The sequence below is a fragment of the Zeus faber genome, assembly GCF_960531495.2.
Source record: "Zeus faber genome assembly, chromosome: 5".
In the NCBI taxonomy this organism is placed as follows: domain Eukaryota; kingdom Metazoa; phylum Chordata; class Actinopteri; order Zeiformes; family Zeidae; genus Zeus; species Zeus faber.
The window spans coordinates 16,070,813-16,083,949 of record NC_137192.1 but is presented as its reverse complement, the minus strand read 5'-3'; the positions used below and the strand labels follow the sequence as shown (position 1 = coordinate 16,083,949).

Below are 13,137 nucleotides of genomic sequence, written 5' to 3'. Positions count from 1 at the left end.
AATCAGCCGTCGATGCGCATTGTGCGCGGGACAGCAGTGCGACCTGTGATTGGCTGAGTCTGCTTCTCCAGAGGGGCGTGTTTTCCAAACCATCTTGACTGAAAATGTAGCCTCATCCAGCTATTAACCTGATATCTACAGCATTATGTGGTGCTTATTCGGGCACGTTGTAACATTGAAAACGTATAAACCAGAGCTATGAAACCGTATGGACCTTATGCGATTGTGCCGAAGTTACACGGAAGAATCAAGTAGTGAAGATGACGCTGTCGCCCCTGAGATCACCGGCTAGCTAAGCTAGTAGCTAAGCTAGTAGCAGTGGAGCAGCTAGCATGTCCGCCTGGCTGCTAGTTCACTAGCTGTCATTTAGCTGGGATATACCGCCTTCTCTGCTTCGCGCACTGCTTTGGACAGCGGCACACAAGGTGAAGTAATTTGCTTTTTCCAGTATTTCTGTCAGATTTGGAAGCGACTGTCGTGTTGCGAGGGAGCTCGGCGTCTCCTGCTCCGACCGCCTGACACCGTGTTATTAGCAGCAGAGCAGCTCTGAGCGGGCTCTGGAGTCAGTCAGTACAAACTGCGAGGCCGCGTCTTTTTCACACTGCGTGTGAAAACGTGGCGTGTGCCAGGAATACACATGGTTGGGCAGTGTGCGTGGGACGCATGACGCGGCCTGGTTACTACTGTCACGGAGAACAGGGCAACCTAATCAACTTGCAATCAGAGTGTTGTCTCTGTTGTTGTACGGGTAAAATGGCTGACAGGCGTTGGAGCCCAGGGTTGGTGTTTAGTGCGTTGCAACCGAACTATGCATAGCAACAGGGGGAAAAAATTACACCACACGAGCAGGTGATTGGTCAAGAAGTGAGGCGACTGTACGACAGACGTCCGATTGGACCAATCAGATTGCTCTGTGGTGCAGGTAAGAGACAGCTGTGCAGCTAGAAATACAACTGTAAAAATGTGTTGTTTTGTCATTTAAAAAAAAAAAAAAAAAAAGCTTTACATGAATCCAACAATAACAAAAAAAATATCACATATCATCATATATTAAACAAATCGCAATTCTTAACAGAAACATTGTTAATTGTGCTGGCATTATTATTGCACTTCTTATTCTTATTCTTATTCTTATTATTATTACTATTATTATAGCCAAATTTGGCCACGCTACTTCAAAACGATGCCGATACGGGTGTGCTAATGCTTTGTGGAAGCTGGTGGTTAACAGCTTCTGGAAAATTGCATTGGTATAGAAGTTTAGTCGTCATGGAAACACATGTAAACAATTCCCCCCATAGCCCCGCCCACCGGGAGCTACCGAGGGTGGGGGGCGTCTTGTGATGTCTTGTGACGTGTTTGTGAAGTCACAAAGATGAGCATTTGGAGGAACCGCCGTCAGTTTGTACCAAGGAAGAAAGCGCACCCAAAACACACACACAGGCCTAGCACACTAGCTATTAATATTATCACCATCATTATTATGAAATGTGATCATATCACAAGTGCATTAGGGCTGGGTGATATACCGATATAATATCCATATTGTGATACATGGTGACTACAAATCATCTGGCATTTTGATTATTGGAATATAGTGATATAGATGTCTTTAAGGCTGCATTGATCGGTATTGCCATTTTCTGTCAATGCCTCTACCTGCTTGGTTATAATACCCACATTGCCAATGATTGTTGTCTCAATTTATTCTGTGTAAATATTTTATGACTGATCAAATATCATACCCAGAATATTATCAACTTATGAACATCGTCATAACATATTGTGATATTTGATTTTTGTCCACTTCACCCAGCCATATCATTAAACTTGTTGTTACTCATTGGCTGTAGTTGGCATGTAATTATCAATACTGTGTTTGTTTTAATAACAAACAACTTGCCACACTCTTACAATGGATTATTCTGCACACTTCCCTCCAATCAAGGTAATTATTTTTGTCTTCCTCTTTTTTTCCACCATCAGAGAGAGGGTGTAAACCCTAATGAGGAAGCCGTGGGGGCGGGTATGCGAGACAGTTGTTAACAGACTCAACATGGGTAGGGGCAGAGGCAGAGGGCGGGGACGGGGCAGGGGTTCCTCTGGCCAGCTGCGACCGCCGTCCCCATACAGACTTCAGTTGTCCCCGTCCAGGGAGACTTTGACCTACGCCCAGGCCCAGAAAATAGTGGAGGTTGATCTAGATGGAAGACTCCACAGGATTAACATCACAGATCCTCTGCCGGTTATAACAGAGGATGAGATGATGGCCCAAGATATTTCTGAGTGCAACAGCAACAAGGAGAACAGTGAGCAGAGCAAGAGCAAAGCCAGATCATGGAGGAAGCCTCCAAATGTTAAAGGGAGGAAGAATGGCAAGAGTGCATCTCACCAGAGCAATCGATCTGGCTCCCAGCAGCACACAAGTCATTCTAATTCCTACCAACTTCCCTTCCAAAGTCCTCTGCCGGAGCCCATTTTTCGTGTGCTGAGTTCAATATGTCCCTCAGACGCACCTCCTCTCCCTGCGGCCTACTACCGCTACATCGAGAAATCGGGGGAGGAGCAGGACTGTGAGGCCGAGTATGACATGGATGAGGAGGATCTCGCCTGGCTCGAGATGGTCAACCAGAAGAGGGTATCTGACGGCCACGCCTCCGTATCTCCCGATACCTTTGAACTGCTGATCGACCGCCTGGAAAGGGAGTCCATCCTGGAGTCCCGTAACCAGGCTCTTTCTCAGAGTGCCATTGACGAGGATGCCTTCTGCTGCGTCTGCCTCGACGACGAGTGTCTGAATAGCAACGTTATCCTGTTCTGTGACATATGCAATCTGGCGGTCCACCAGGAGTGTTACGGTGTGCCCTATGTCCCAGAAGGCCAGTGGCTATGCCGCTGCTGCTTGCAGTCCCCCTCGCGTCCTGTAGATTGCGTGCTCTGCCCCAACCGGGGAGGTGCCTTCAAACAGGCGAGTGACGGACGCTGGGCTCATGTTGTCTGTGCCATATGGATCCCTGAGGTCTGCTTTGCCAATACTGTGTTCTTGGAGCCTGTTGAGGGTGTGAAAAACATCCCGTCTGCTCGCTGGAAGCTCACCTGCTACCTGTGCAAGGAAAAAGGCAGGGGAGCGTCCATCCAGTGTCACAAAGCCAACTGCTACAGGGCCTTTCACGTCACCTGCGCCCAAAAGGCCGGCCTGTTCATGAAGATAGAACCGGTCCGGGAGACGGGGGTCAACGGAACCACCTTCTCCGTGAAGAAGACGGCCTTCTGCGAGCATCACTCCCCGGTCGGCTCTCGCCGAGACGGGTCTGGAGATGAGGCCACAGAGGGCAGACTGGTGGGCGGACGGGGTAACCGGGGTCAGAGGTCGTATACGCAGAGCCCGCCCTCGCCACAAAAGAAGAACGCCACCAAGGGACAGAAGAAGAACACCAAGAAAGGGTCTGGAGGGTCGAGCCGTCGCTCCACTGTGCCTGTGCTGCTGGTGCCTCAAATCCCCTCTCACAGGTTCGATGATCAAGTTGTTTTAAAAAAATATCTTGAAAAAAAAAAAAAACCTCTACCGCAAGCTTATTTGCTGTTGTTATCGTCTACAATACAAATGGACGGATTCTACATCATAACAACTTGTCTCCACAGGCTCAACAAGATCTGCACGGGGGTTGCAGTGCAGAGGAAGAATCAGTTCATGCAGAGGCTTCACAACTACTGGTTACTGAAGCGACAGTCCAGAAACGGCATGCCTCTGATACGACGGCTTCACTCCCACATGCAGGCACACAAGACCACAGAGCAGGTGAGAAGGGAGCCCTGGACATTACCGTTCGCGTGTCTGATCCAATCAAAAAAAAATCACTGCTATTGTCTTTTACTTCTTTTTGCGTTTTTAGAAGGAGCCTGATGAGAAGCTCTGTGCTGCGAGGGAGCAGCTGCGCTACTGGCAGAAGTTGCGACAGGACTTGGAGCGAGCCCGGCTGCTGGTTGAGCTCATCCGCAAGAGGGAGAGGCTAAAGAGGGAACAGGTGGATTGCATTATCATATCTTAGTGTTCATGTTAGAAATGCACCAGAGTTTTACAGATGTTCCCATCGCCGCCATCTCGCTTGCTCGCCAGCCATTTCTTCATCACTTCCACCTCGTTTTTCTGGCTCACAGGGGTTTTGTTTTTTTTGTTTTTCTTTTTTAACCTTGAATGTTCGCCGCTCTGCCTCCTCAGATGAAGATTCAACAAGCTGCTCTGGAGCTGAAGTTGACTCCCGCTCTCCTGCTCCTGCGTTCCACCCTGGACCAGCTGCAGGAGAAAGACACGGCCAAAATCTTCTCGCAACCTGTCAATCTCGCAGAGGTTGGTGCAGTTCCAACTGCACAGTTATTCACAATCATTTGAGCGATCGTTTTGTGAAGTTGTTGGATTCCACAGTCTGTTTCCATCCAAATGTCAAAGGGAATTTCAAACCAATGTTGGAAATGTTGCAATGAATAAGTAGGATGTGAATTAGGTGAATTCCTGTGAGTTTGGTTGTGGGAAATTTTTATGTTCCAATGTTCAATGTCAATAGAGCTCTTCTGCAATGGGTGGACATGTATTAATACACTATGACAAGCTCATACTACGATAGTGGCATAAAAAAGGCTATTATTTATGAAAACATTTTGACTGTCGATAGTCAACTACAATTACATGATCGTGCCAAACAAATGATCGACCAACAATCGAGTCTCAACAGAAGATTTTTCAGGCCCGTCTCTGTCCCTTGTAGATTGACTTGGGGATGGATTTGATTTTTCAATGTTTTCACGCAGGTTCCAGATTACCTGGAGTTTATTTCCCAACCTATGGACCTCTCCACCATGAACACCAAACTGGAGGCACATGCCTACTGCTCCGTCGCCGACCTGGAGAGCGACTTTGAACTCATGGTGTCCAACTGCCTGAAATACAACTCCAAGGACTCCATGTTTCACAAGGCGGCCCTGCAGCTGCAGGAGGTCGGTGGCGCAATACTGCGCCATGCCCACAGGCAGGCGCAGAGCATCGGCCTGGACCCCTCCTCCGGCATGCACCTTCCAGAAGCTCCCAACAAGCATGGGTTTTACCACTGCTCATGGGATGACGGTGAGTTGTACTGGTTTTCCTGTTATACCAGTGGCTGGCAACCTCCAGCTCTTTAACTACTCCCCAGTGGCTCCTTGGTTATGACAAAAATTATATATAAAAATGATAAAGTGTTGGTGTTTATTATATTATATTATATGAATTTATGAGTTTATTTGTCTTTGTTTTTTAAATTAGTATAATTTTTAGTAATATAATAATGATAATAATAATTTTGAAGAGAAAATTACTTTCTAGCTCACTAGGTGTTGCCGCATTCTGTTAGAGGAAACTGAAAGTAGAAGGCAATGTTCTCCTTTAATTGCATTATTTGGTGGGAAAAGAAGGCATGAGTTAGGCCCACTAACACATGCCTCTAATGCACTGTACGGTGATTATAAATAGTCTATGTTGCCCACATGAAAGGGCTTGAATATTTGGTGCGGCTCTGTCAAAACGTAAAAAACAAAATTTCAAAAACGTCTCTTCCAGTTCTAAACAAAGAATTCAGATAACAAGATTCAAGATTTTTTATAATTTGTCACATACATATACATACTTCCATACATATATGCAGTGAAATGTAATGCAACGCCCCGGTGATAGCACACAATATGTCCTAGGAAAAAATAGAAAATAAAATAAAAAGTAGAAAATTCCTTTCTAATAGACCGACTAACTGACTCCTAAAACGTAATACAGTAAGTGGAATACTTATAGAATAAGATAAAAATATATAGAATAAAATACAATAAAAATGAATTGAAATAAAATGGAATAGATAGAAGGAATATGCCTATGTATATACAGATATGTGCATTTAACATGATATATTGTCACGCACTTAACACTGGTGAACACTGTACATACTGTAATAAGATAGTAATAGTATACTATACTATTAATAGCATAGTAATAATTATTATTGTAATTTCTCATCTTTCGCCTATACCCATAACAATATTTTATCCTGTGCATAGTATTGCATTTATTTATTTGTATATCTTAAATATCCAATTAATTCTGTTATTTTTGGTCATTTGTATATATTTTCATTTTGTTAGTATTGTTATTGCTCTGCATTTTATTTTATTTTTATTCTCTGTTTTTCGGGCTAAAAGTACCTGAAACACGACAACGGCAGTACGCAGAGACACGGTTGAGGTCTCGTTAGAAACGTAACATTTCAGACGTCTGGTCGGTCAAGTTTGATAAATATCCATCTAGATTTGGAGCAGAAATTAGTGAAAAACTGTCAATTTCATTAGTTTCAGGAGCGGGCCGCTTCGTCTTTCGGAACTCATTCCCCTCCAAACACTTGCGAGTGCGACATCTACACAGACAGCTTGAGCCTGGGCTGCTCGTGCTGCGTTTTACAAAACCCAGAAAACTATAATCCTTCAAAGAAGACATTTTTGCACTGCAGGAAGTTCTAAGAACTAGGGCTGCAGATATTCCTCTAAAAACACATTTGAATTTGTATGCTTGATTATTTTTAAAATTAGAATATATTCAAAATTGGAATGCTCAAATTTAGTAGTATGGGGGGCGTTACGCACAGTTCCGCATCTCTGCAGCTCCGATCAGAGCGATCTTTTCTCCAAACAAAGCAAGTAATAACTCTAGACTCCAGTGTTTAATTTACTCAATTTCCTGCTGCTCCGCTGCGGAGCAGATCACAGATCGCTCCTGAAAAAATCCCGCTCGTGTTCTCACAGTCCAGAGGACATTCCGTCGGAGATGGTCGGGTTAATTTTCCACTTTCATTGCCATATCTGTGTAATTACTGGACATTGTGGTCAAAGGTACACTCTCCCTTGTACACACAGTAAAACGCATAGGAGAGGGAAGCGCACCGGTGCACTCGTGCGTCTCCGATGCCGACTTGGCACTGTTACAGGAATATTTGTGTCTAATGTGCGTTCACTGTGCAACACACTGGATGAACTGTGAATTGATTTGCTAACGTTAGCCAAAACATTTATAATCAATTAGAGACTGTTAAGCTTTATTTTTTTTAATGCTGATGGTCTGTACTGAAGCGCACCAAGCCTCACCATAAGGAATTCCTAGTATATGTAAATGTATCTGGCGAAAATAAAACGATTCTGATTCTGAACTTCCCCCTATTTCTGTCCATTTTCTGCAGTCGACTCGGTTCTGGATCCGGAGAACAGGCTGCACCTCAGCACAGAGGAGCAGCTCAAGACCCTCCTGGACAAACTGGACATCGTCACGAGCATGCGCTCCAGTGGCGGGAGGACAAAACGCATCCGGTTGCTACGCAGAGAGATCAACAATTTAAGACAGAGGATGAGCCAGCAGCAACAATCCTCTCAGTCTGTAAATGGTAATGACAAGGAGGAAGAAGAAGAAGAAGAAGAAGAGGAAGAGGAAGAAGGAGAAGGAGAAGCAAAAGAAGAGGGAAAGGGAAAGAAGGAACTTGTCGATAAAGCAGCGTTAACGTCAGCGTCGATCCCTGGGACGGGTAAGAGGATTTTTTTGCAATGGATACAGCTAAAATATATTATAATTCCATCTATAAAAGCTCATAAGTTGACTTAATGTGCGCCCATTATGATCCTAAATCAAATTTCTGCAACTTCCAGATGTAGACTCTCCTCCGGTGCTGGAGCTTACGTGCCCGGTTTCGTCACCGCTGCCGGGGGACGCCCCGCTCGAACCCCCAGTGCTGGGCATCGTGCCGGGAGGGCGGCGCTCTCCCGGCCGCTCGTACAAGCGCCAGAGGTCGTCCCGCAGCGGGTCCCGGACCCACGGGGAGGACGAGGCCGAAGTCGGTGAGACGCCTTGCCCGCAACTCGAGGCCGTCCACGAGGTCACCCCGCTGGGCACGCCGCCGACTCCTCCCCTGGTCGGAGTTGGCCGTCGCACGTCGGTGCTCTTCAAGAAAGCTAAAAACGGGGCGAGGGTGGGGAAAAGCAAGACTCTGGAGCAGCTCGGGAACGTGGCAGAGGGGAAAACAAACGGCCTGGACGGCCCCCACACCCGCCCGGACTCCCCCCGTGCGACCGCCCTCTCCGCTCTGCCCACAAACCCGACTCCCACCCCCACGCCTCCCTCCCCATCCTCCCATCGCCTGAGGTCCAGAGGACACAGCTCGGACAGCGAGACCGACAAACCCTCGCCGACGCCCAAACTGGAAGGTGCTCAGAAGGCTTGTTATCCATGAATATATTGATGTCACTGGGTTTGTGGTCGATAAAAGGCTAAAGAGGGTGTTTATGTTTCCAGGTTTAACAAACGGGCTTGGAAAGCACAAGGACGTCTCCTCAGACGATGACCAAAGGCTAAGGTTGGAATCCACTTGTACATTTTCAAAATGAATCCCATTTTGAGATATTCTCAAAATGAAGTGAAGATCACCTTTTTTATTTATTTTATTTAATGTTGTTAAGTATTTCCCTCTCTCTGTTCTACAGCTGTAGTGCTTCTCCGCCCAAACGCAGTCGTGGTAAACCAGCTTTGGCGAAGGCCCCGAGCGGTGAGAGTGAAGATGTCGCTGGCTCAGGTGTGTTGTTGTGAGGAATAATATGTTGTTGTTTTTTTATTTTTTTATTTTGTTGTCATACAAGAGGATGGGAGTATCTCTTTGGCTATCGAAATAAAATGACATAACAGCACTTTCTGGATGGAAATGATCTAATGTTTTGGGGGGGGTTTTGTCAGGAAGGACACTTATTTCTTTAGACAGTGTGACAGAGCTCACACCGCTGGACCTGGTTTGGGCAAAGTGCCGAGGATATCCATCATACCCAGCCATGGTGAGAACGACCTTTTAATTATTCAGATATAATTATTTTCTGCTGTATGATAAGCAGAATTGGAAGCTTCAGCCTTTCCCGCCGCAGGTCCGGGTCAGGGTCCGTCAACAAGCCCCGTTTTGTACCTAACCATCGAGTGGGCAGTTGACTGACTGACACGCCTCATTCCCGCAGATTGTCGACCCAAACATGCCTCAGGAAGGACTTCTTCACAACGGAATCCCGATTCCCGTCCCCCCCGTGGAGGTCCTCAAACTCGGGGACCGCAGGCACGACGAGGCGGGCGAGAAGCTCTTCTTGGTTCTCTTCTTTGATGCAAAAAGGACTTGGTAAGACGAGTGGAGAATTGCGTGGGACCGGGCGATGATGATAACGATATGATATTGAGATATGAGTCTATAGACTTTTGGATCATAGATAATAACAATAAAGTTAATAAAAAAGTTAAATGTTGTCTTTAAGGCTACATCACAGTAAGGTAATAAATGTTCTAGTGGGTCTAATCAACGCCGATACCTGGTTGGTCATAGTATCAACATTAGTAGTGAGTAGAGTGCTTCTCTCTGTAATTAATTACGTTATGAAATATTCAAACCCAAAATGTCCTCATATATATACAGTGGGGCAAAAAAGTATTTAGTCAGCCACCAATTGTGCAAGTTCTCCCACTTAAAAAGATGATAGAGGCCTGTCATTTTCATCATAGGTTCACTTCGACTATGAGAGACAGAATGGGGGGAAAGAATCCAGGAAATCACATTGTAGGATTTTTAATGAATTAATTGGTAAATTCCTCGGTAAAATAAGTATTTGGTCACCTACAAACAAGCAAGATTTCTGGTTTTCACAGACCTGTAACTTTTTCTTTAAGAGGCTCCTCTGTCCTCCACTCCTTACCTGTATTAATGGCACCTGTTTGAACTTGTTGTCAGTATAAAAGACACCTGTTCACAACCTCAAACAGTCACACTCCAAACTCCACTATGGCCAAGACCAAAGAGCTGTCAAAGGACACCAGAAACAAAATTGTAGACCTGCACCAGGCTGGGAAGACTGAATCTGCAATAGGTAAGCAGCTTGTTGTGAAGAAATCAACTGTGGGAGCAATTATTAGAAAATGGAAGACATACAAGACCACTGATAATCTCCCTCGATCTAGGGCTCCACGCAAGATCTCACCCCGTGGGGTCAAAATGATCACAAGAACGGTGAGCAAACATCCCAGAACCACACGGGGGGACCTAGTGAATGACCTGCAGAGAGCTGGGACCAAAGCAACAAAGGCTACCATCAGTAACAGACTACACCGCCAGGGACTCAAATCCTGCAGTGCCAGACGTGTCCCCCTGCTTAAGCCAGTACATGTCCAGGCCCTTCTGAAGTTTGCTAGAGAGCATTTGGATGATCCAGAAGAGGATTGGGAGAATGTCATATGGTCAGATGAAACCAAAATACAACTTTTTGGTAAAAACTCAATGTGTCGTGTTTGGAGAAGAAAGAAAGCTGAGTTGCATCCAAAGAACACCATACCTACTGTAAAGCATGGGGGTGGAAACATCATGCTTTGGGGCTGTTTTTCTGCAAAGGGACCAGGACGACTGATACGTGTAAAGGAAAGAATGAATGGGGCCATGTATCGTGAGATTTTGAGTGAAAACCTCCTTTCATCAGCAAGGGCATTGAAGATGAAACGTGGCTGGGTCTTTCAGCATGACAATGATCCCAAACACACCGCCCGGGCAACGAAGGAGTGGCTTCGTAAGAAGCATTTCAAGGTCCTGGAGTGGCCTAGCCAGTCTCCAGATCTCAACCCCATAGAAAATCTTTGGAGGGAGTTGAAAGTCCATGTTGCCTAGCGACAGCCCCAAAACATCACTGCTCTCGAGGAGATCTGCATGGAGGAATGGGCCAAAATACCAGCAACAGTGTGTGAAGACTTACAGAAAACGTTTGACCTTTGTCATTGCAAACAAAGGGTATATAACAAAGTATTAAGATTAACTTTTGTTAATGACCAAATACTTATTTTCCACCATAATTTGCAAATAAATTCTTTAAAAATCAGACAATGTGATTTTCTGGATTTTTTTTCTCATTTTGTCTCATAGTTGAGGTTTACCTATGATGACAATAACAGGCCTCTCTCATCTTTTTAAGTGGGAGAATTTGCACAATTGGTGGCTGACTAAATACTTTTTTGCCCCACTGTACGTGTGTGTGTGTGTGTAAACATTTTGCTATTTCAAATGGCTGATATTACCCAGCCGTAGAACTGTCCCTCATATTGCGGTTCAACTCCCTGTGTGCCACTTTTCAAACTGTCCTTCACGGCTCCTTCCAGGCAGTGGCTCCCGCAGGACAAACTGCTGCCGCTGGGGACGGACGACACGGTGGACAAGCTGCGCTTAATGGAGGGCAAGAAGCCCAGCGTGCGCAAGTCGGTGCACGCGGCGTACGACCGGGCCATGGCACACTTAAACCACGTGAGGGGGAACCTCAACTTCACGCCGTCCAATTTTATATGAACAACTTTGAGGAGAAAACGTGATCGCCCCCAACGTGATCATCCTTCACAGGTTGCCTGGTTGAAATGAATGGAAGGCCATTTGAAACGCTCCCCTCAAATAGGTGAGGAAGGAAGGTATTTTTGGTTTCCGTTTCAACCTAAATGATTTGTTTATATAGTCGGATCGAGAAAACGCTAGGTGATGCTTTTATGGGAAATATTGCTTATTGTGCTTGAAGAGATTTTAGATGAATTGTAATTATTCATGTATATGATTTTGTTTTTGTTTTTACACAAACCACTGTTGCTACATGTTGATATTGTGTTTGTCCTAGGCCAAAGTGAATCAAGACTTTAAAGTGTGGGAAACTGTAAATATTTTATTCACACCAAACTCGCTTGATTCGGAGCTTTCTCAGATTGTATTGGCCAATGAAATGTCGCCACTTTCTTAAAGAGCAGTAATCCCCTCCTATGATCCAAAATTTTGTATAGGCTAAAAATGTGAAATCTTGTTTCATATTCCTGTGGGTGTTGACATGCTGTTTTTTTTTTTTTTCACCATCTCCCTGTGTCAAGCCAGCAACAAACTAGCCTCGCTTCAAAGTAATATATTTAGTAACAGTTGTTTTTAATGATGCTTTTTGTTTCATTCAGAAAGGCCCTCAACCCCGTAGAGCCGTTATTGGCATTGATATCCGGAATTTGGTGTCTGTAAGATCGCTGTATGACTGCTTCTGTTTTTCCATTGTATTTATGCCTTGTGTGCTCCCCGGTCACTCGAAGGTTCAGTGTTTTCAAAAACTAATTTTAATGCTCAAATTTAAACAACCAGGGAAGTCTGAACAATTCAAAGTGAACAAATACCTTAAGTCCATAATCTGCCTCTGCAAACGTTCTTGAAATGTAGTTTTACTGTCGGTGAGACTTACGAAACTCTTTCCATATTGGGAAGCTTTTGTTTTAATTTTGATAATAGAATGTTGGAAAACTTGGTGCAGCTACTTAGTTGAATAGTAATAAAATAAAGTGGCTATAAAGACGCGGAATCTCTGGCAGTGGCGCTCCCAACAGCTCACTGCAAATCACACCTTGAGGAATATCTGTTCACAAATTTGATTGTAATTATTTGTTAAGCACAATTGATCCGATTGGGAAAACACTTTAACGGATTAATGACTCCTAGTGATGTCTGTCTGTGTGTGTGCGTGTCTAAAAGCTTGTATATGGACTCGAAGAAATGTGCATGTGTATAGATATGTAAATATGTAAATGTATGTTTATATTGGCTTACATTAAGTAATTTAAGGAATGCAAAGATCTAATTATTAGATTTTAATTTATATTGTGTGACAGTTGAAAGAGTGTTATTTAAAAAGTAAAATATTGTAAAAAAAACAACAAAAAAAAACACAAATGTATGATGCTCTGTAGCCCCTTTGTAATAGTGATGGTACTTACTGAAAATTCAGACGATGTTCACTAGCAGTCGGCACAACGCTGTAGGCATGAGTGGTGGCACTAGCCTACTGTGATTACTCTTTTCAGTGGCAGGGGGGATTTCTGATCTTGTCATTTAAATTGCTCTGCAAGATCTATAATCTCTCCAAGACAATATTTTCTCACATGAAATAAATGCAGTTTCAAAGGACAACTTGTTTAATATCCTTTTTGTTAATCCAAGTTCTGAACCGCGTCACGTGCACGTTCCTAAATTGTACCGATTCCCAACATGACCTGAGCTGCTATCA

General features: G+C 44.5%; 1 protein-coding gene across 1 annotated transcript; it reads left to right on the top strand.

Annotated features, from left to right (window-relative positions):
* Nucleotides 1-2,035: 2,035 nt before the first annotated feature.
* brpf3a (bromodomain and PHD finger containing, 3a) lies at nt 2,036-13,040 on the top strand. Its single transcript, XM_080000246.1, has 12 exons — nt 2,036-3,510; nt 3,643-3,799; nt 3,894-4,025; nt 4,220-4,348; nt 4,807-5,119; nt 7,248-7,586; nt 7,708-8,262; nt 8,351-8,411; nt 8,539-8,627; nt 8,786-8,880; nt 9,055-9,209; nt 11,222-13,040. Exons 1-12 carry the CDS (start codon nt 2,057-2,059, stop codon nt 11,403-11,405), a joined length of 3,663 nt encoding a protein of 1,220 aa, XP_079856372.1. The 5' UTR covers nt 2,036-2,056; the 3' UTR covers nt 11,406-13,040.
* The last annotated feature ends 97 nt before the right edge of the window (nt 13,041-13,137 follow it).

Excerpts from the sequence above, each read along its gene's own strand:
- brpf3a (XM_080000246.1), top strand. The coding sequence starts at position 2,057 with ATGGGTAGGGGCAGAGGCAGAGGGCGGGGACGGGGCAGGGGTTCCTCT. Across the intron at positions 3,800-3,893 it reads CACACAAGACCACAGAGCAG|AAGGAGCCTGATGAGAAGCT; the intron begins GTGAGAAGGGAG and ends TTGCGTTTTTAG. Across the intron at positions 8,881-9,054 it reads ATCCATCATACCCAGCCATG|ATTGTCGACCCAAACATGCC; the intron begins GTGAGAACGACC and ends TCATTCCCGCAG.